Genomic DNA, 23,548 nt, shown 5'->3' on the forward strand with positions numbered 1-23,548 from the left:
AAGTGCTACACTAGTGTCAAAGAAATGGAATTGCAGTTCCAAGAGTAGTGGACTTTCAAGAAGTTGAAGGGGTCAGTTAGTGGCTTAAGAAGATCTGGGAGCGCTATGTGGGCAGAGTTCCTGCTCCCAGAGTGGAGCCCTGTCCCAGGCTCCTTGGGCATAGGTGATCCACTTGCTTCTGGCATATTGCCATGAACCACTTGACCCCACTGGGAAAGGGATGCTTTTGAGTGATGACTGTCTTGAAAGGCTAAGAACAATGCCGACTCGTTACAAGTGGCTCCCCAAAATGACAGGCATGCTTTCAAATATGAAACTGTGGCTTGAAACAGCTTAAGACTTTACGCAGCTGAATCAACTCATTTTTATAGAAAATTTACTGAATTTCAGAAAGGCTAAATAATTTTTTTTCAGAGTGTACAATTATGTGGGTAAAACTTTTTAAATTGTCTGTTCTCTTATGATCAGGCTGAAATTCATGCATTAATTATTGCAGATGAAGATCATTATGATTTCCACTAGGCTTTTCCCTATGATGGACTGTATTGTCCACAAGGGGGTGGGCTCTTTAAGGCATCCATTTGAATATTAATACACATTATGCTTTTTAAAAAAGAGCAGGAGGTCACGCACCATGGCACAGACCTGTAGTCCAGCTACTCAGGAAGCTGAGGCGGGAGGCACACTGGAACCCAGGAGTTCAGGGACATCCTGGGCAACAGAGAGACTCTGTGTCGAGAACACAGAACACAAGGCAGGTGTGTCTACTGTGGAATCAGCCACAGTGCCCAGGTGGCTGGAAGCTCCCTGCCTTCCTCCCCCTGCCCAGCTGCCCATGCACAGCTTATGTCTGCAACCCTCAGGCTGAGCAATGCAGACCCCGGAACTCCTGAAAGCATTTGAAGCACGTGGCTTCAGACGCTGGTGGAGTGGGCTCATCCCTGCCAAGGTGCACTGAGCACACGTCCTGTAAGAGGTGGAGAAAACTAACCTAACCTGTCACCGACGTGGTTCCTGCAAGATGGTCGGTTGAGTTGCTCAGAGAGCAGGGTACACTCTGCCTTAGTGTTCTACACGGACCCTCCTTTACAGAGCTGACCACTCTCAGGTCAGTTGCCAAGCCCAGGTCTCTAGCGAGAGCTCGCTGCCCACACAGCCTGAATGCACCTGGCCTCAGGCCGCAGCTGCCCAGCGCACAGGAATGCAATGCGGGTGAAATGTGGCATGACATGTGATCTCTGACTTCCTTATAACTCCTCTGTTCTCATCTCCTTTTTTCCTTTCTATTTCAATTACTTTGAGCAGCATCAAGAAAAAATTACCCATCCACCAAAATGAGTAAGTCCCCCTGTGAGGCCATGAAATGCTCGCTCCCACGACACATTTCATGCCTCTTCGTCCTAAACTCTGACCATTTGCTCCTCTGGGAACAATGTCAAGTTTAGGTGTCGATAGCTCTCATTCCTGACCAACCACCAGAACTGAATAAGAAAGGCTAACCTAGGCCAACCAGTGGCAAGATATAGGCACCACATTGCCAGGCCTCTGCTCATGCACCGACTCTCCCGTGGGCCTCTCTTTGACTTGCCCCTCACTCACACCAGCCCTGCACGCCTTCCTCTCCTGACGCAGCTGCTCTCTGCCCACAGATTGGCCCACCCCGAGGGGAAGCCTCCCAGACCTTGCCGTGATGCACCTGACCGCCAGCCTGGAGAGGCCCGAGGGGAAGAAACTGGCCGAACTCGTAGATGAGAAGACAGAGGGCAGCCCTGGAAAGGCTGAGAAGGGCGAGCTTGGGGGGGGCAGCGAGGAGCCCGAGGAGGGAGAAGACGAAGAGGAGGAGTCGGAGGAGGAGGAAGAAATGTCAGGTAACCACTACCAGCAGCTGCTCAGACCAGGGGACGAGCACTGACCCCACAGCTCAGTGTGACCCGCTCTGGGGATTGAAAGGTGAAGGTTTCATTTTAGGGGGTTGCTATAGTGGTAATATTCTGCTCCAGTAATTTATTTTGAATCTCTCTGAATTGAAGAATACTAAGGGCCAGCTGTGGTCGCCTGAGCCACAAGCAGAGCTTCTGTTGAGGGCAGGAGGGGGGGTGTCTGCTACGGCTCAGGCAGAAAGCCTCAGACAGAACAGCTCCCTGTTCAGGGCCTCTGGAGTCCTGGACATCGCCTTTGCAGACGCGTCCCCAGGGAAATCATTCCGAGGATTCCCATTAAGAATGTGTTTCTAGTTCTGCTGTCGTGCTCGAGACACGAGGGACAGAGAAGGTGAGAAACACCCACTCACCAGCCCACCCCCAGAGGTGCGTCCGCCACCTTCATTACTCTGGAGTCCTCCCTCTTTCCCTGCTTTTTGTCCTAGACTTGAAACGCTGTTTTAACAGGGGATGGTGAGAATCGAATGGCCATGGGCTCAGAAAATGTTTTCCCACAGAAACATACAAGGTTGAGAGTTCGGCCTGTGCAGCAGTGCCCAGAGAGCGCGGGGGACCCCAGAGCACTGAGCTTTGAGAGTGGTGTGCTGTGCTGGCACAGGACAGTAGAATATTGCTTTTGTCCTTGCTGGTCAACTCTGCTTTACAAAAGTAGAAAATTTAAAACTAGAACAAGGAACAGGCATTGTGGCGCACACCTGTAATATCAGCAAGTCAGGAGACTGAGGCAGGAGGTTGCAAGTTCAAGGCCAGCCTTAGCAACTTGGCAAGACTAGCTCTAAATAAAAAATACAAAGAGCTGGGAATGTAGCCCAGAAGTGCAGCACCCCTGGGCTCAATCCCTGGTACCATCATAAATAAATAAGCAGCATGAGAAAGAAGATCCCTCTCAAAAGTAAGTGGCCTCCAAAAGCTGGTCCCCTTCCCCACTCAGCACAGCCACAGTGAGGACCAGAGAAGCTCAGTCCTTTCTTGAGCCATGTCCTGAGCCACACATAGCCTTAGTGCAGAGGGAAATCCCAGTTCCTCCAGAGCAGGCCTGAGGACCCACCCAGGCCTTATTAGGGTGCTCCAAGCTGGGATTGAACTTTACTGATGGATCTCACCAAAAGTCGAACTTGCTTTGTGCCTCCACACCCTCATGTCCATGCTGTCCACTCCTCCAGGTCATGTCCACTTACTACTCAGACCTCCCTACTGAACACCATCTGTAAGTTACTCTGTACATTAAGCATGTTCCACAGGGATGAAACCTCACTTAACTGTCCCAGGACAGACACCGTCCCAACTCCCTGTGCCAGGTAAGGGCCCATCCTCTGCCTGGACTGTGGCCTTCATACAAAAATTATGACATAATGGGTGATATAAATGTGACAATACAAGACAGTCCTGTGGTGGCTTTCAGTACAGTCCTCCAGACAGCAGCAGGACCCCTGGGTTGTGCACAGCCGGCAAGAACGCAATGACTGATCTGGCTGATCACAGCACAGGATTACTGCCAAACTGTGGAGCGGCTGGTCCTGAGCCTGGGTTTGCTGTTCCTTCTGGTGAGGAGTGGCTGGTCCTGCTGGGGCAGACCTCTGACCTGTTCTTCCAGGGAGAATGGACGGTTTTATCCGCTCATTTTTATGTTGCTTATGGGAGCACCATTTTGACAAAACAAAACTGTAACTTACAGGTAGCTCAGGTCACCTCAAATCCTCAGTTTACATCTTAACCTTAAGAGTAAATAAGGCTGCCAGGTACAGTGGTGAATGACTGTAATCTCAGCGACTCGGGAGGCTAAGGCAGGAGGGTCATGAGTTCAAGGACAGCCTCAGCAACTTAGTGAGGCCCTGTGCAACTAATCGAGACCCTGTGTCTAAAGGAAATATAAAAAGGGCTGGGGATGTGGCTCTGTGGTTGAGGCTGGGTTCAATCCCCAGTACCCAAGAGAGACACAGAGAGAGAGTAAATAAGGTCAAAATTCTTCTCTACACCCACTTAGTTAGAAGGTGGATAAGGCAGCATCACCCCTAGAATCCTAGGTTGGGACATCTGTGTGGTCAACATGCCTGGGGGCTCGTGGACCACCCTTGCTCCACACTTGGCTGTTCTTAGAACTCATCCCCTGTGGTGAATTCACAGCTCCTTGTCCTCATCTGGAGATCACAGATACCCTTGGTTAATAACAAAGGCCGCCTTGCTCTGTCCTGCAGACCTGCGGAACAAGTGGCACCTGGTGATCGACCGCCTCACGGTGCTCTTCTTGAAGTCCCTGGAGCACTTTCACAAGCTGCAGGTGTTCACGTGGTGGATCCTGGAGCTGCACATCATCAAGATTGTGTCCTCCTACATCATCTGGGTTTCTGTGAAAGAGGTAAGTGAACGTTGCTGGAGCGTCTCATCAAACAGTCACAGGGGTCTCACATTCCTTGTCCAGCTGTCCACCATATTTTTAACTGGTGTCCACTACATTAGGGATCTGGCTCTGAAAGGATGCCTTTGACATGCAGAGCAATCCACTCAGTGGCCCTGAGGAGGGGGAAGCCACAGAGAGAAGGGCCGGGGCTTAGTTTCCAGTTGACTGGTCACAGTCCCAGGGCTGCTTGTTTTCGCCTGTTTTTTTGTTGCCGAGTGTGAGAGTGGGCTGCTCTTCTGCATGTGGGACTCTGCTTCCCTCAGTTCTCTCTGAGGAAAATGATAACATTTGGGCTCATGTTATTGGTTCTGAAGTAAAATCCTTCATAGAGCACACCTTGTTGGTTGTTGCTTTTTTGGAGACGAGTTGCACTTTCCAACTGCACACTTCTCTTGCCCTCCGTTTGGTGTCTGTAAGGAAGAGTCACTGTTCCACCGACAGTCATTTCCTATTGACGGTGGACAAACTGGCTCTCCTTGCATTTATTCAACAAGTACTTTTTGCATACTTCTAATTTCCCTGGAGTATTTTTAAGTTGGTTAGAATTCAATTTGTCCTCTAAAAATTAAGTCAGGGACCTCCACTTATAATCCTTGAAAAGCTAAACCACAGGGAAAACCGATGACCACAACACTGGTGGTGGTCATGTGCAGGTCACTAAGGGTGAGACTTGATCTGAGCTGTGGGGTCTGACCCAGAACTTCCTGTGTGCTCCTGGGCCAGCTGCCAGCTGCAGACCACGCCCCTCCAGTCCCTGTCTCAGCTCAGCACTCTCCCTGGACTCCAGACTCTCATGCCCACAGGGCAGCTGGATGCGGCTTGCTTTTTGTGCCCCCAAAGCCCCTTCTGTGAATGTCCCTGAAACCGAGTTCACCCTGAACCTCATTCCTCCTTCAGGAACTCCAGCCAATTTCTGCTTCCCCCTCCCTTTTTTGCATCCCGTGGGCCTCCCATCCTGCAGCCAGATGGTCTTCCCAGAGTGTGACTAGCACCCTGGCAGTGCTCTGTGCCAGACCTTGGCATGGCTCACTCCCATCCTTACCGTCACCTGGTCATGCCCCTGCCCTCGGGCCTGGGCCACTTCAACATTGCCCTTCGGGGTACCCCAGGGCACCTGCTGGAAGGCTTCGGGTCTCACTTCCCTGGCAGAGAGCCACTTGGTTCTTCCGGATTGTGCCAGCCACACTCTCCTGCGCCTGGGGGGCCCTGTACCTGGGACCCCTCTGCCCACACCTGCTTACGCTTCCCAGTGGGGGCCCGACTCCTCCAGGGCCGTTTCCCCACCTGGGTTAGCTGCCTCTGCCTGTGCTCCTGTATCGCCCGGCCAGCCTGGCAGGGCCTCAGCAAGCTGCACTGCCCCAGCTCCATATGGACTTCCCACTGCTTCCTGTGCTTCTCCAGGGCAGGAAGCTCCATGGGAAGCATAACCTTGAACCTGGGTAGGATTTGTTAAGATCCCTTCTTCTCTTTACCCATCATCAGAATATCAAAAGTTCTGTGTAAATCATTTGTCCTGTTTTATCCTCAATGCCTCCAGTGCATATTCAAAGAAATAGCAAAGAGACTTCATTTCCCAGTGTTGTGTGAGCCACACTCTCCTGTGCCTGGGGGCCCTGTGTCTATCTTTAATAGATATCTCTAATAGGATTTGCTTTTTAACATCCAAATTGACAGGGCCCTTGCTGACCACTAAGGGAAGGGGGGTCAGTTAGCTAATCAAAATACTTTGATGTCGGATTTAGTATGTTATGAACACTTCATGGTTTACAGAGCACTTCCACAGGACAATCTCTTTCCTCCTCAATGAATTCTGTAAGGCACCCCTTCCTAGTCCAGTACTTTTGCTCTGAGTACACAGAGAGGCCCCTGGCCTTGGACAGTGGAAAGTACAAGAATAGCTGGGGACAACATGCAGAATCATCAACACCGTGATGTAGTCTTCACGTGTCACTTTATGGTTTTGTCAGCCAACTAGGTAGACTGCCCTCCCCAGCTCATAGAGCTCAGCACTTTGAGCATGTTCGCTTTACCAGCGGTATGCATGCTGCCATTGTCACCTAATGACATGAAGCATCCCAGCACGTTATTTGAATGACATCCAGCATAGATGCGTGTGGCCCGTGGATGAATAAGATGGTGATGCTCCTGTGCTGTTCACGGAGAGTTGCTAAAAGTGGGGACAACGCTCTGAGGGGTAAACTCGCTGTCGTCCCAAGGTCCGCGTGTTCATGTGGAACTCATGTCCTCCCCAACACTGACCCGCTTTTAGCACTTCCTGTCATCATGTGGGCTCCCGAGAAGAACCCAGGAGTCTTCTTTCACACTCCCTTCCCTGAAGCCCCCCAGCCCACCACCACCCTGCCACCAACCATCACACCCAGTTAACTCTATTTCCCATCATGATTCCATGGTCCCTTTCCTCCTGGGTGACCGCAGCAGCAGGGGTGACCGCAGCAGCAGGAGAGCTGGTCTCTGGCCTCTTGTCTAATGCCCATCATGTGCCCTCCATCCCTCACTTACATTTCTCTAAGTAAGATGCCGGATGAGCTTCAGATTCCCCAGAGTGATGCCCTCCAGGGAGTGGTGTGGCTGTTTCCTGCAGGATGGGCCACGTGCCATTACACAGTTCTGAAAGGATCCCCAACCCTTGGCTCATGGCGGCCCCTCATCCTCCCCACGCTCACTGCATCTCACACTGCTGACTCCCAGCTCCCGGTTGTCTGTGGTTACCTGCCCCACCATGCTCCTCCACTCGTCCTCAGCTTCACAGCCTGACTCGGGGATTCCCGCATCTCCACCCTGGAGCCAGGACGCCTCAGGCAGGAGCCTGTTCACATCTTCAGCTCAGCCATCATTGCCCTACACTGGCATCACCTTGTTCCGCGTCTGTCTTCCACAGAAGACACAGTGTCCTTGGGCCCTGGGCTCACTCACTCCCCGAGTGCCCAGCACAGAGGCAATGCCTTGCACGTGCTCAGACCTCAACCCCCCTTGCAGGTGAGAGGTCGGGTCATTGTGCTTGTGGATGTCACGTCATGTTGTGTGTTCCTGTCTCCATTTCTGATTCCATGTCTGCAGGTGTCTCTGTTCAACTATGTGTTTTTGATTTCTTGGGCTTTCGCTCTGCCTTACGCCAAGCTCCGCCATGTGGCTTCCAGCATCTGCACCGTCTGGACCTGTGTGATCATCGTCTGCAAGATGCTGTACCAGCTGCAAACCATCAAGCCCGAGAGCTTCTCTGTTAACTGCTCCTTGGTGAGCCAGGGGGAGGGGTCCCACTGCCCTTCAGGGAAGCAAGGCGGTTGGAGGGCCAGCTGCCACATGCTCATTCTGTCCAGCCTGTGAGTCACCCCATCCAGGCCCTGTCTGTCCTGCCCTCTGTGCTGGACCTCTGCCTCCCTCCAGTGGGGACCTCCCCCTCACACTGGGCCTTTCCCTCCCTATCCCACCCCTGTCCCTTTGGTCCAAGCTGAAGGAGGACACCTGAACTCACCCAATCTGGAGAGCCATTTTTCACTCCATTTTTATTCTTTTCAGCCCAATGAAAACCAAACCAACATACCCCTGCAGGACCTGAACAAGTCCCTCCTCTACAGTGCGCCTATTGACCCCACTGAGTGGGTTGGCCTGAGGAAGTCTTCTCCCTTGCTTGTCTACCTGAGGGTAAGGGCACTTTTGTTCCTACTAGGAGCTCAGCACAGTTTGGAATCCTTCCCCTTGAGACCGTTAGTATTCCATTAGATATAACCTCCTCTTCTCATGTGGCATTTGGAATCATGCTTGCAACAAATTCCTGTGACAGATCATTATTGCACCAAAGAGAAGCTGGCCAGCAGTCTGAGCTTGACGGAATACAGTGTGCCGCATACATTCACCAAGTGCCTTGTCACATTCCAAGAGCAAGGTCACTGGGTTCTCAGAACTGAAACATGTCCAAAATACGCTGTCCAATTTTAAAAAAGCAAGTCTTAAAACACTGTGCAAAGAAAAATATGGGATGCAATATATCAAATTGTCAATAGTGATAATTTCTGAGAAGGAGATGTTATTTTACAAGAAACTTTTGCTGTCTAAATTATGTTTCTCCTTATAATAATTATTATTTACCAGGAATTGAACCTAGGGTGCTCAACCTCTGTGCCATATCCCTAGACCTTTTTATTTTGAGACTGGGTCTCACTCAGTTGCTGAGGCTGGCTTTGAACTTTTGATCCTCCTGCTTCAGTCTCCCAAGCCACTGGGATTATAGGCATGTGCCACCATTCCCAGATGTTTCCCTGTGATTTTTAATAAAGACCATTTACTACATTTAGAAGGAATAAAGCATTACCTTTGCAAAAAAAAGAACTTCAGTTGCAAAGAGATGAAAACATTATACCTTCCATGCTTCACATTTTACCTTGGTGGATAATCTAAGCAGTCCTGTCTGTATTGCATGGACAGAGCCCTTAGAAGTAAGACCTTTCTGCTCCATGTCTGGACCTCAAAGGCCCTAGACCTCTGTCTTCTGTGAGTAGCTGCGAGTTTTCCTAATACAGTAGATACCTTTGGGAATGGTCTCAGCCCCCAGTGGCTGTAAAAAAGATAAGACAAATCGATACTTGAAAAGGGTGGTTAGAGCAGTGTGGAGACCCACGGGGGCTCTTCTCACCACTCCTGTTGTGTTCACACTACTGCTCCGTTGTGAGCATGCTTCTCAATTCACTGCCTACTCTGGCCAGACGTCAGAGGTGGTAAAGGTGTCCCCTGGGGCTGGCGCAGTGTGTTTCCCAGGATGTGTCTGCACCGTTGGCCCCTCTGGTTGCCAGCAACCCCCCGGGGCCAGGTACCCCCGGTGTGGAGTGCTTCTCCAGGATTAGGAGCACAGCCACTGTCTCGCCTCCAGAGATTCTGAGTCCTGTTGCCATGGAGATTAGCCCCATTTCCATAATGGAGACAACACCACAGTAAATAAGACAGAGCCTTGAGTGCAGTAGGATGTCATAAAGGTGGGGTTTTATTTTTTTATTTTTTTATTTATTTTTTTTTTAAAGAGAGAGTGAGAGAGGAGAGAGAGTGAGAGAGAGAGAGAATTTTTAATATTTATTTTTTAGTTCTCGGCGGACACAACATCTTTGTTGGTATGTGGTGCTGAGGATCGAACCCGGGCCGCACGCATGCCAGGCGAGCGCGCTACCGCTTGAGCCACATCCCCAGCCCCTAAAGGTGGGGTTTTATAAAACACTGTGCTTTAGACATTAAGAATCAAGAACAGTGACATTATAGGAATAGCTCAAACTGAAACTCATAAAGCCCTTGGCAAACAGCTGTATGTTCTTGCTTATTCTTCGTAGAATAACCTCCTGATGTTGGCCATTCTGGCCTTCGAAGTTACCATTTACCGCCATCAGGAGTACTATCGGGGTCGAAACAACCTTACTGCCCCTGTGTCCAAAACTATCTTTCATGACATCACAAGAATGCATCTGGATGATGGACTTATTAACTGTGCCAAATATTTCATAAACTACTTCTTCTACAAGTTTGGCCTGGAGGTGAGTTTTCTTGCCAATGTGTTTTATTTCTCTTTACACAAACATATAAATAGCCATCTCAGGCCAGTTGGCCACTGGGGCTATTCCACACTCCAGCCCATGCAGACTGACTCCTCGGGGTCCACAGAGAGTGCTGCTATTGACGCAGTGGCATTTCCCAAGTCTGGGGACCAGTGCCCCTTACTCTGCAGCCAGGCACTTGGCCTCTCGGGATCTCAAGAGCCATCTGGGTGCATGAACATCCACTGTCTTATTAGTTCTTCTCCCGCCAGCTTTGTGCTGGGGTTAGAACCCAGGACCTGTATGTTCTGGGCAAGGGCTCCACCATTAAGTCACAGTCTAGCCCTCACATTAGTTACTTGTAAAGAGTAAAATATTCTCAACCATCTTTGCTTTCGAGCATTCAGAGTATAACCTGCAGCTCCAGGGAGCTGTTTTAACCTGAAGTTGTGCTGGTAGATCCTGCCCTTTATTTAATAGGATGAATTTGCAGGGGTGCTGTATCATGAAGTCATTACCGCTGTCTGCCTGCGTCCTCTCCAGTTTGAAGTGGGTCTCATGACAGTGACTCAGTCAGGTGCTCCTTTGGAGTTAACCTGTGGATCTGCCTTCAGGCTAAAAGGCTTTCAAAAGAGCAAGATGTGGGGACCCATGCGGGGGCCATCCAGGCTGCACAGGTGTGGCTCCCTTCCCTGCAAACCCCATGTGTTTTCACCTCTTGTCACCCTTACGCAGACCTGTTTCCTAATGTCAGTGAACGTGATCGGCCAGTGAATGGATTTCTATGCCATGATTCACGCCTGCTGGCTCATTGCTGTCCTGTACCGACGCAGAAGAAAGGCCATCGCGGAGGTCTGGCCCAAGTACTGCTGCTTCCTGGCCTGCATCATCACCTTCCAGTACTTCATCTGCATTGGCATCCCGCCTGCCCCCTGCCGAGGTGAGGGCACTCCCCCGGTGGCTCTCGCCCAAGCCGCAACACAGACCAGTGCAAGAGACTGATTCTGGCTGTGGCCCTTCCTGCAGATTACCCATGGAGGTTCAAGGGCGCCGACTTCAACGACAACATCATCAAGTGGCTGTACTTCCCGGATTTCATCGTGCGGCCGAACCCAGTGTTTCTCGTCTGTGAGTGCTTATGCCTCAGGGCCCTGAGACATCAGTAGCTGGGTTTACATTGGCTCCTCAGTCCTCGCAGGGTGCCCCAGGACCGCTGGTCTTCCGCTGGACCTTATAACCCTATCACCAGTCAGGAATGGCTCTTCCTTGCTCTGTTGCATTTGCAGAATTAACAAGTCAACATTGGAGGTTCTGTGTTCACTCGAGTCCTCTCACCCCCAGACACCCTCACACACCTGCACGCCCGCCTTTCACAAGACAGATCAGGGAGGGAGCCTGGGGCCAGGAAGGGTTCCCAGCTGCCACCACAGACAGACCCAAATAGAGCAGGGCTGTGACGATGAGGAGGATATCTACCTCCCAGACTTGGCGTCGCTGGGTACCTTGTCAGGGCCATCTCATGGGCTGGTGAGCCCAGGGCTAGAGACGCCGCGCCACCCGGGATGGCAGGGAGTGGCTCCTCACATAATCAGGTTTAAAATGAGGGCCTCAGCAAGGCTGCAGCCTGCCTGGCTCACATCCCCTCTGCCCACACGCTCTCTGCCTTCCCCTTCTCTCTGGTGCCTGGCTGGGAATGGCCTTGGGTTACAAATGTAGAGAGAGGACAAGGTCAAATAGAACAGGATGTCTGCATCCACAACAGGTGAGGAGGTCAGCAGGGCAACAGCTCCAGCTGCCTGGACATGGGCGGAGACCCAGGCCAGGAAGGACACTCCCTAGCCCAGCACCCTCACTGGCCACCGTGCAGGCGAAACCCAGACCGCCAGGGGAGCCCTATGGGCCTGCCCTCACACAGCTCCCCATGCTGCAGATGCTCTTGGCCTGGCCTTGGGGTCCAGGATGGCTTTTACTGAGCGCTTTGGGGCCCAGCTCACTCGGGGGTGACTGTGCTGCCCGAGGGAGCCCAGAAGAGAGCAGGTGCCAGTGTCGCCCTTGTCCTGCAGACGACTTCATGATGCTCCTGTGCGCCTCCCTGCAGCGGCAGATCTTTGAGGATGAGAATAAAGCTGCCGTGCGGATCATGGCCGGGGACAACGTGGAGATCTGCATGAACCTGGATGCGGCCTCCTTCAGCCAGCGCAACCCCGTGCCAGACTTCATCCACTGCAGGTGAGGCTGCGCACCACCCAGCAGCTCCACCCTGGGCACCTCCTGAGGCCCACTCTCCCCTCCTCCCTCTGCTGGGCTGGGAAGGAGATCTGCTGAACTACAGACTCCAAAGCTATGACTGGGAGCCTCCACACTGAGGCTCCCATCAGTACTGGCCTCCTTCTGTGGCCTCCACTTTCCTCCTCGTCATACGAAGCCGACTCATGTCAATCATACCCTGTAGCAGCTCTCCAGAAAAACCTCCCCACCTCCAGACCCTCACCCCAACTCCCCAGCATCCTCTGCCACCCCTCCTCATCCCATCCCTCTTCCTCATCCCCACCCCTCCTCCTCATCCCCCTCCTCATCCCCATCACCTTCCTCTCCCCATGCCCCCTCATCCCCACCCCTCCTCCTCATCCCCATCCCCCTCCATCCCCCATCCCCTCCTCATCTCCTATCCCCCTCCTCATCCCCCATCCCTTCCTCATTCCCCATCTCCTCCTCCTTCCCCATCTCCTCCTCCTTGTCCCCTCATTTCTCATCCCTCCTCCTCATTCCCCATCCCTCTCATTCCCCATCCCCCCTCATCCCACATTTTCCTCATCCTCCATCCTCCTCATCTCCTCTCCCCATCCCCCCTCACCTTTATCCCCTCCTCATCCTCCATCCCCCCATCCTCCATCCCCCCTCATCCTCCATCCCCCCTCATTCCCCATCCCCCCTCATCACCCATCTCCCCCCATCCTCCATCCCCCTTCATCCCCCCTTATCACCCATCCCCTCCCCATCCCCCCTCATCCCCCATCCCTTCCCTATCCCCGTCCCCTTTCATCCCCCTCCCTCCCCATCCTCCCTCCCTCCTCCCTGTGGCCCATCACTCATCCTCACCTGTCCCTCCTCCTCATATCCCTCCCTCCTCTCCATTTTCGTACCTCCTATATCCTTCGTCCCTCCTCCTCATCTTCGCTCCCCTTCCTCATTGCCATCATCTTGCCCCCTTCCTCATCCCTGTCCCTCCTCCTCGTCCCTGTTCTGTCTGCTCATCCTCTGTCCCTCCTCCTTGTCCACATCCCTGCTCACCCTCCGCCCTCCCCCGTCCCTGTGCCTCTGCTCCCTCACCTCCCGTGTGTTCTGGGCCCTGAGGAGTGAGAGTCTAGAGCCGCCTGTGCTGCTGCTGTCCTCACTCTCGCTCTGTGTCTCGGCCTGGGCTTCGGTTAGAGCCTGTTGTAAGGTGGGTGTGACTTATTTAACTAGTGCATTTTAGTCACATGTGACGGTGGGGCCCGCATTGACCACCCTGACTGTGGGGCCCACTTGCAATACTCATGAATGCACAAAGTCCTCGGTCCAGTGCCCCCCAACTGTGCCCTCCTCCCTCCCATCCCTGTCCTCTGCTCCACAGCACCTTGGCTGACCTCCACCATCTTCCCCATCAGCGACACCTGGACCTGGTCTTGAGAGCCGGTTGTCTCCCGGGCTGTGTTGCTGGCTTTGCTTCTCCCTGGTCCCTTCGGCCCTGCCTGGCCTCCCCTGGCCTCCCCTTCTTGAAGGCACGCTGACTCAGCCTCCACACCCAGCTCTTTCCACCCTTGAGGGCTCAGAGCCACCCAGGAGCCAGCACAGCTGGTGAGAGGCTGTGGACCAACTGCCTGGCCTTGGAGTCTCACAGGGTGGCGGCTGGCTCCTTCCGTGAGGGGACCGGGGAGGGGCTCCTGCAGTCACGGCCAGGAGAGTCCTGTTTAAACAGCGCGACCGCCCTCTAACCTGGTGCTGTTACCCCAAGAGCCCACTCTGCCCCCTTCTGAGGGGTGAGTCCCCTTCTCACCTGTTCACTCTTGTGCCCATCCCACCCAATGGCTTTGGCACTATGAGGGATAGGGTCACTTTAAGAGTTATCCTGTGCTTTCAAAGAGCCAGGCTCTGTTCCAGGTGCTTTACGTGTGTGGAGCCATTGCCTCCCAAAGGCCACCTGTGTGCAGGTGTTATCATCCCATTTGCAGATGAGAAGACCGCCAGGTAGAGCTGAGGCACAGGGACCAGAGCACAAGGATCTGGCCCGTCAGTCCAGCCCCGCACCGAGCATACTCTGGCTCTGTCAGAAGCTCAGTGCACACTGAGTAAATACCCATAAGCAAATAGGCTTGAAGATGGTCTTTCTGAGTGATGTGCCGTACGAACACTGGTCTCAGGCAGGGTTCCCAGTCTCGCCTCTTCTCTGTGATGTGAGAGAAAGATGGCCCCAGCACACACCCTTCCCACCCAGCACAAAGGGAGTAAGTACTTTAGCACAGCAGAGCCACTCCTAAAGACCAACCCAGGCAGAAGCCTCTACTCATCACTGGTTTTTAAGGCTAAATCTTATTTTGAAAATTAGATTGTTTCAAGTTTTTAGATCTGTTTATCAGTTAGGAATACCAGAAAGTGACAGGCACACACCCCTATGGTGGGAAGTGAGCAGTCATGTCCCGTGGTAGTGACGTAAGGGGCCCAATAGCAGGTGGCCGTGTGGAAAGCCCTGAGCAGGTGGTGATGTAAGGGGTGCAGCCCTCCTCCAGCCCGCCCTCAGGTTTGAGTGGCTCCACACTTCCTCTCTCTGGGCTCTGACAGGGAACACCCTCTGGACCCTGCCACCTGTCACCAGGACTCAAATCAGTTCTCTCTAGGACCTGGAGGATCCTCATCTGCTGATGTTTCCCACATTTTCTCCACCAGCTCCGCATTGTGACACCGGGAGGCTCCTGGCCAGGGATGGACCTGTGAAGGCCAGCAGGAGTACTGAATGCCCGCACAGCCCCCACGTGCACTCAGAGTGCCCCATCCCAGGTCCAGGGAAGTCCCCCATATGGGCTTCAGAAGGGACTGGGAGCTCCATGTGTCACTGACTCCACCCCAGAGGTCCTGGCTCACTGAGAAACACTGGCTTGTTATCTGCTCTCCTTTGCTTAGAAAGTCAAGGGGGGTGAAATATATTTTATTTTATTTTTTTTTTTAAAGAGAGAGTGAGAGAAGAGAGAGAGGAGAGAGAGAGAGAATTTTTAATATTTATTTCTTAGTTCTCGGCGGACACAACATCCTTGTTGGTATGTGGTGCCGAGGATCGAACCCGGGCCGCACGCATGCCAGGCGAGCGCGCTACCGCTTGAGCCACATCCCCAGCCCAAAATATATTTTAGATTAAAAAAAAAATTCACAAAAACATTTTAAGTGTTTTACTCTGCAAAACATAAAGGCTAAAAGTTCATCTGAAAAAAAATGCTCCTTCCCTAGTAACACTGGACAGGTCAAGTACAGTTCATGTTTTAATAAGAGATGGTTTATTGACACCCTGCAAAATAACAACCCGTTAATCAAAGAACTAATCCAGAACTCGTTTTGCTTTGCTTCTCCCCAAATCTGGGTAGAGACGCATCCAAAGCAAAACCACCCAACACCGAAAGCTGTGACCAAACAATCATGGGTGGCCTCAGCCTGCAAGGAGTGTTCCTGTCAGCTATGACTCTGGCAGCGGCTATTGTCACAAGAAGACCGAGGCACGAATCTTGTCTCCCCTTAAATCAAGAGGGCCATTGTGGAGGGATAGGCCCCCAAAAGGAACCCTGACTCAGCCCGGGACGTCCAAAGGCAGAGTGCTAAAAAGCCCAGGGTCCCATCTGGCAGTGTCTGTGTCAGAACTAGTCCCCGTCTCTATGGAGACCTTTTCATTTCTAGTAAAATCTTCGTATGTTTATGGGTTTGTTTCTTCTGCTGATTTCTAGCTCAGGAAAAGGAATGCATGTTCATTTGTTTCCTGCCAGCCAGGATATTCTAGCAAGAAATGCTAAGTTTTAGAATTGATTTGGTATCTGTGTTACAATTTCTGTTGCCATACCATGATCCATCCCTTCCATGGAAAATCAGAGGCATTTTGAACACCAAGTGGTAGGCCGAGAATGTGGCTGTGTGTGAGAAACGTGACCCACAGGATGATGGTGGTAGCACGTGCAGTTATGGTGGCGCTGATTGCAGGACAGTGCCCCCAGGAGAAGGAAAGGTGGAGCCAGAGCCGCTGGCGTGCTCTGAAACGGCTCTCGTGGGCAACCCATGGAGCTGAGTTCTTTCCCTTCTTCAAACAGAAACTCCCCGTTCTGTGCTGTTCTGCTCTCCTGTTGCCCCGTGTCCTTTGGTTCTTTCCAGATCCTACTTGGACATGTCCAAGGTCATCATCTTCAGCTACCTCTTCTGGTTCGTGCTGACGATCATCTTCATTACTGGGACAACCAGGATCAGCATATTTTGTATGGGTTACCTGGTGGCCTGTTTCTACTTCCTGCTCTTTGGGGGCGATTTGCTACTGAAACCCATCAAGAGCATCCTGCGCTACTGGGACTGGCTGATCGCCTACAATGTTTTTGTGATCACCATGAAGAATATACTGTCGGTAAGTGCCTCCCAACACAGCACAGATGCGGCTTCCACGTGAGAGTGGATCAGCACTCGGTGGTTATCAGGAGCCCTGAGCCTCTCATACAGCTCTCAAAAACCCCAAACAAGATGCTGCCAATTCAGGATCCCCAGGACCATTATGACTGTGCTTTGCCAAATTCAGCAGAACACATTTTGCTCTTTTCCACAGTTTCAAGGTCACGTGGTGAAAGGGTTGTATTCACTGGAAAAATTCTAGAATGTGTTTTATTAACTTAAGTCCCATCCCTTCTGAGGAACCATCTTATCACTCACAGTATGTGCTTGAAGGGGCCTTTGGTGGCTCCACAGGAAGCTGAGAATTGGTTTTGGTGTTTGTGGTACTAGGGATTAAACCCAGGGCTGCTCTACCTCTGAGTTCCATTCCCCGCTCTTTCTCTTCTCCTTTTATTTTATTTTGAGGCAGGTTCTCACTAAGTTAGGGTCCCACTAAGTTTCAGAGGCTGACCTCAAACTTGCAATCCTCCTGCCTCAGCCTCCTGAGTCCCTGCAATTACAGGAGTGCACCACCATGCCCAGTTTGTTGAAGTTTTTCAGTCATATCATATTCACAAAAATACAACTCTTACTCGCAAAGAACTGTAGAGGTGTAAAGTAAAATGAAATGAGCATAATTCTCTGTGTGGCGTGGGGAATAAGGTGGAATGGAGACAGGATGCAAGAAATCCCACGTGCCAGAAATGGAGAGACCTGGGAGAGAGTGCAGCCTAGGGCAGCCTCTGAGTGTCGATATCCGATTAGGGCTTGGCTGAACCATGCGGACGGACCGAGGAACAGCACCCGCTTGCTCTGCTGTTACGTAGCTGTGGTCCTTTGGGCCAAACTGTTCTCCTAACGTGACAGATGGCTCACACTGTCTGCTAGTGATGCCAGAAATCCATCTTTTAGGCCACAAGGACGCTATTTAAGTTACTCAGTGCTGTAGGAAGTTAACCAGCAAACCTTCAAGGGCTGAAGCAGTTTCTGCCTCTCCCGCCAGCCTCCACATCAGGTCGTGCCTGCTCCTCTCGGCTGTGCCTGGTGGAGCAGACGAAGGGCACTGGCGGAGGGACTCCACCCTTCTTCCCTGCTAGCTGCTTAGGGCTCAGTTCACCACAGCACTGATCTGTGAAGGCTGTTGGATTTTTTTTTTTCCATGGGTGTTTTGCTGTGTTTCAGAGCTGGGAAAGCCTAGTCTGTGGGTAATGAATATTTGAATGATATATTTTGCCTACCATTTGTTGAAAGATGAATTCTCTAGTTGAGGGTGAAAGTGCCTTTAAGTCAACGCCTTTCCCCACTAGCATGGACTCATGCTTGGAGTAGCACAGTGAGTCACTGCAGAGCATAGACCAGACTAGACAAGTCCGTCCCATCCTGAAGCCACTCCATGGAGAGGGATCCACCACTGGAGTGTGATCTCATAGCTATGCCTGGAAAATGTGTGGATACGGCGTCTGTCCTTCCATCCACCCATCTGTCCTCTATCCATCCATTCATTCATTCTTCTTCATTCTGTAAACCTGTGTTGCAGACCTGTTCTTTCCTGAGCACTATGTTATATCTTAAGGAATTGGAGATAAATAATGCTCTTATTTGACTCTCAAGAAGCTCACATTCTGGAAGGAAAGAAGGATCTACAAATAATAATAATACAATTGTTAACAATGTGGTTATAACCTTGGAGGAAAATAAGGCAAAAACTAAAGAAAGCCTAATATCTTGCTTGGGAGTCAGGGGGAGGCAATGCCATTTCAACCTCTGAGACTCAGACAATGGATTGGGGTGGAGTTACAAAGGGGAAGGGCATCCCCTGCCTGGAGTGGGCAGCGTAGTTTGGAAGATGGTGGGAAGTCGTTCTCAGGGCTGAGCATCCCATAGAAATCCCAGTATTCTCCCGCTCCCATATCCCCAGGACACACAGCTCAGCCACACCTAGGGTGTTGGCTGAACCTCCCCACCGTCCTCAGGATTGAGCACAGCACACCTGTAACAAGAAATCCATTATTACGAGACTACCATGTCCCAACAATCAACAAAAAGATTTCTTCACCCAGAGAACCGCCCAATGTCTCAGATCACACACTCTCATTCCTTGGTACCCCTTGGGATTGGGTCAGAGCCACCAGTAGGTATGGAAGTCCTCAGCTGTTCAGGTTCCGTCTACACAATGGTGCAGTGTGTCCACACACCCCTGCTAAGTCCTCCCAGGATCACATAGGACACCTGACATGTGTGACACTGTGTGCACAGTTGTGGGCTATACTGTCTAGGAGGTGGTGTCAAGGAGGAGGTCAGCTCGAGTTCAGTAAGGAGCATTTCTGTCATTGCAATGATTTCTGTCCACCTGGTGGGGTCCTTGGCTGCAGCTCCTGTGGGTGAGGGTGGATGGCCTGTTCCTGCAGCTGTGTCTGGGATGGCTCCTGGGAACACAGAATCAAAACAGGGGCCCAGAGTGCACCCATCCACAATAATGGGGCTTGGCTTATTCCCCCCACAGCCCAGGTTTCCTCTCGACAAGAGGTGCTTCCACGTGCAGCAGCGCTGCTCCGAAGACCCTGGCTGTGTGCGTGGGTCTGATTTGCCTGGGGACTTCCAGGGCTCCAGGAGCTGCCAGTGCAGGGTCGCGTGGTGTCTGAGATTGGGTCCCACGTGTGCCATCTTGATCTCTGGCACCAGGCCCTTGTGAGTTTTTGCACCTGTTGGGATCACAAGACCCCAGCTTGTTTTCAGGGTGCAGTTTCAGACCCTGCCTCTGTCTGTTTTTCAGATAGGCGCGTGTGGATACATTGGAACGTTGGTTAAGAAGAGTTGCTGGTTGATCCAGGCCTTCAGCCTGGCCTGCACCGTCAAGGGCTACACCATGCGTAAGTACAAGAGGCACATGTGTAGTGGATGTCAGAAAGGAGGGACGTGGAGCAGGACTGCTCTGACTTAGAAACTGGGCCCAAGCACACAAAGAGAAGAGTCCAAGGTGGAGGTCGATGGTGCCCCGGGTGGAAGCAATGGAAAGGGAGCGCGCTGTGGACCTGCGGGCCATGGCATGAGGTGCCTTCGCTCCAGGCACCTTGGGTCACTTCCTAGACACTGCCCACCCAGCAGGTCTGGAGATTGGGTGCAGTGCTGTTGTGACTCCCTGGACTCCTCTGAGCTACCTACGATAGGGAAGGACTCCAGGGCCCACCCAAAAGTGGAGTTGCTCTGGTTAGACTCAGGGGTCTCAAGGTGATGAGACTTCTAGAACTTTCTCTCCTCAAGAAGTTCAGGGATCTGTAAATTCAAACCATTGGGAGAGCCCTGGGATTTCTGGAACTAGACCTACACACGGACTAAGGGACATGCTGTCCCCACCACCCTGCCCCTTGCAACAGAGCCCAGGGCTGTGTCACATGGTTGTGGGCTAAACATTCAGGAAACACTCTCAGTCTGAATTTTGTCCAAATTAGAAGGTCTTCTATTTAGTCAGCTGGGACTACTCCCTGCAGGACCCGAATTGTCTTTGCTAGGACCAGTATCGGGTCCGAGTTCTGTGGGGTTTATAAGGGGAAAAACCACATCCTCAAAAACATAGGTGCAGGCAAGCAAGAGGATGCCAGGGCTAAGAAAGCAGTCAGCAGAGCAAAACAGACAGCATCCTGGATTCAAGCACATTTGTGGGCATATGAAGTACAGAAAAACAATCTGTAGCATCTTAGAAACAGCTTAACATTATTTATTCTATAACACTTATCACATATTCCTATTATCCTACTCATTAATATTCCATAACCTATACTCTATAATTTATAATCTATATTGATCAAGCTCAGACCATGACAACATGGGGGTCTTCTGTGGGCCAGGATGGGGGCCGCTTGTATCCAAGCCTCCTGCACCGTGGCTGGTGGCTCAGGCTGCACTTTGCAGTTGAGTACCACGAGGGATGGCCTTTGACTGAGGATCCAGGGGGCTGCTCACTCCACCTCCTTTAAAGACCATCCGTGTCCCTTGGCATGGCGTCACCCCACAGAGCCTGTGGTAGGACAGCTGTGTTTTGTTGAACAAAGAGTTTCCTCTGTCACTGCACATTACTCCCCATGGCCCTCGTTGGGGGTCCCTAAGGGGCACAGGGGCCTCTCTGCCGAAGGTCAAGAGACCCTGTGTCATAGCCCAATGAGTTCATGCTGATGCTAGATTTGAAGTGTGTGCGTCATTTGTAATGGGTCATCTGTAAGTAGCGCCTGGGAACGCTGCTCTTGGGCCTCTGTGATCCCTGCACTCAGGCAGGCCACAGGGTGACTGTGGGAGGGAAGTCGGCTCCATTGGGTTTTCCTCTTGTCACACAGCCTAGGATGACGCCTCCTGCAGACTGCCCAGCGGGGAGGCCGGGATCATCTGGGACAGCATCTGCTTTGCCTTCCTCTTGCTGCAGAGACGCGTGTTCATGAGCTACTACTTCCTGCACGTCGTGGCCAACATCAAAGCTTCCCAGATCCTGGCTTCCAGGTGGGTCCGGCCATGGAAGCACGTGGCTGCTCTCCTAGAAAGTGTGCTGAGTACCACCCACCTGCTTTCTGTCTGAGCCTGCTCGGAGAAACCACACAAACTGAGACATCCTCTCCAGGAAAGCAAGGAAAATCTAGCCCAGGCCATTAAGACCCACCTACATGGTATAGAAACATGGAGTCTGATGAGAGTGACACTTCCCAGGACTTGGGCCCTGCAGAAGCTCAGAGGGGCCTGGGCTGACTGAAGCCTGCCACACACCCTCCCTGAGGCAGGGCCAGTGCTGGTTCTGAGCCTCCGTCTTTCCCCTCCCTACTTCTTTAAGAAGAAACTCTCGAAAGCAGAGAAAACCATGACTATCATCTATGATGTAGCAGATCGTTAGTGGAGAAGGAATTCAAAAAGCTTAAAAACAACAACAAAAATCTCACAAAATAGACAACTGATCTAAATAGGCATTTTTTTTTAAAGAAAATATGCAAATGGGGGCTGAGAGTACAGCTCAGTGGTGAGCATGTGCCTGTTGTGCACGGGCCCTGGGTGGGGATGGGGTGGTCCCAGCACCTTAAAACAGAGAAAGAAAGAAGATACAAGTGGCCAGGGAGTGCATGAGGCTCCTCTCAGCAAGAGTACCATCAGGGAAATGTCGATCAGAACCCCAGTGTGGGTCACCCCAGCCACTCAGAATAGCTCTCCTCAAAACATAAATGCCAGGGAGGGTGGGCGAGAAGGGACCCGGTGCCCTGTTGGTGGGAAGGGAAATTAACAGCCATCGTGGAGAAGAGTGTGGATTCCTTCCACAGCTGCAAGGGAACAGTGTAGCCCAGTAGCCTCGCTTGTTCTGAGTCCTCTGAGGTGTCCTTCTGGCCCCCTCCTTCCCACTGGTCTCTTCCTGCCCACTGATTTTCTTCTCTGGGCTGCTGGCAGGATTTGCATGCCACCATTTCTTCTCTTGCAAGTGTTGCCCCTGATCTACAGGCTCGGGAAGCAGACTGGGCGGAGCACTAGGAAGGGCCTGCAAGCCATCCTGGCAGGAGGGTCAGTGCTCCTGTGTGACCCTACTGCTGGGCTCATCTCACAGGTGCTGACCCTCCCCAGATCCCATGGGATCCTTGGTGCTCACCATCCAGCAGACATCAGGCTGTGGAATGTGAAATCACCCTCATTGACCATTCGCATATGGCTTAAGCTCCTGTGTCTGTGTCTGTGCCACCCATTTCCCTGGAGCCTTGTTTCCTTTCCCTTCAGGAGAAATAAAACATTGATTTCAAAAGTCCATGCACATGCAGCAACCCTGGCCTTTGCCACCTGACTGTCTGCCTTGTAGGAAAAGAAATGTAGGAAGCCGCACTTTCTCCCAGCAGCCTGTGTCCCGCACCACCTAGGGGAACAGTACCAGTCCTGCAATTGACCAGCACAGTTGTTTTCTAATACTCTGGACATCATTTCTGTAGCAGAGGACAGTGTCTCAGTCAGAGGTGACCTCATTTGTACAGAGCAGCTGGTAATTTTGCAGGCAAATACTTTTTTTCTTTATCACCCTCCGCAAAATATATGGTCCTTAGAAGTCCCAGACATTATAGAAAGCCAGTGTCTTTTTCCAATTGTTGTCACAATTATTTGGACAGCATGTCCCCTGGGTACAGTAGGAGTGACGGCTTTGTTCAGAGCATACCTTGTGCTCACACAGGAAGTCCTGCTCTGATTGGTGGACGCTGAACTCCCAAGGCAGTTTCCAGAGAACACACACATGTTCATTCACTCCCACGTACCTTCCTTGGTTCACTGCCTGCCCTGTTATGAGGACAGGAGGTGGGCCCCAACTCTCACAGAGCTTACAGGCTAGAAAGGACAAAGATAGGTGACCCAGCCGCTGCCCACCTGTGCCTGGCTTTGTCGCAGCCCAGGCCACCGTCACACAAGTTCCAAACCAAGGTGGCTCACAAACAACATGAGACTGGGATGTCCAGGACGGAGATGCCAGCAGATTCGGAGTGGGGGAGGGCCTGTTCTGCGTGGACAGCCCCTCCTCACTGTGTCCTCCCTGGGGGAAGGAAGAGCAGAAGGCCACCTGGGCCTCTTCACCGGAGCTTTCATGCTGATCACGACCTGTCCCCTCCCAGAGGCCCCACTCCCAGCACCAAGGCCTCGAGCACCCAGGCTTCAGTGTGGGTGGGGAAGGACACAGACACTGAGCCAACAGCCACGTGGTGGCAGGCAGCTGGGGGAGCAGGAGAGCCCTTCGGCAGGGTGGTGGCATGCAGGGCCTGCTATGGCAGCCCCCACCCCATGCTGCAGCCTGGAGAGAGCAGGAGCTGGAGGGGACAGTGCAGGTGGCAGCCCCAGGAGGCTTCGGAGGGAAGTTCAGCCAGGGGGAGGGATGGCCTGAGTGTGCACAGCGAGGCGTGGGGTGACTAGGATTCTTTTTCATTTTTCAGGACTAGTGAGCCTCGACGTCACTTGCCTGCTGGTGACCAGCAGCGGTGGAGAAGGCCAGAGTGCAGGGGGAGGAGTGGGGAACTCAGGCGGAGGCAAGAAGA

At 52.2% G+C, this 23,548-nt stretch overlaps 1 protein-coding gene across 1 annotated transcript in view; it reads left to right on the forward strand.

The window, feature by feature from the left end:
• Positions 1-23,548, forward strand: part of LOC308631637 (piezo-type mechanosensitive ion channel component 2-like) — a gene marked incomplete at its 3' end in the record, with an annotated part of 303,944 nt that overhangs the window by 268,014 nt on the left and 12,382 nt on the right. The window contains 15 exon segments of the mRNA XM_081263019.1: positions 1,306-1,338; positions 1,650-1,665; positions 1,667-1,868; positions 4,136-4,296; positions 7,417-7,593; positions 7,876-8,001; positions 9,672-9,872; positions 10,608-10,643; positions 10,647-10,812; positions 10,899-11,000; positions 11,936-12,101; positions 16,257-16,500; positions 19,294-19,390; positions 20,849-20,850; positions 20,854-21,008. Coding sequence (XP_081119145.1) covers positions 1,306-1,338; positions 1,650-1,665; positions 1,667-1,868; positions 4,136-4,296; positions 7,417-7,593; positions 7,876-8,001; positions 9,672-9,872; positions 10,608-10,643; positions 10,647-10,812; positions 10,899-11,000; positions 11,936-12,101; positions 16,257-16,500; positions 19,294-19,390; positions 20,849-20,850; positions 20,854-21,008 — 1,884 coding nt within the window.

The sequence above is a fragment of the Spermophilus citellus genome (assembly GCF_964194105.1).
Source record: "Spermophilus citellus genome assembly, chromosome: 12".
Classification (NCBI taxonomy): domain Eukaryota; kingdom Metazoa; phylum Chordata; class Mammalia; order Rodentia; family Sciuridae; genus Spermophilus; species Spermophilus citellus.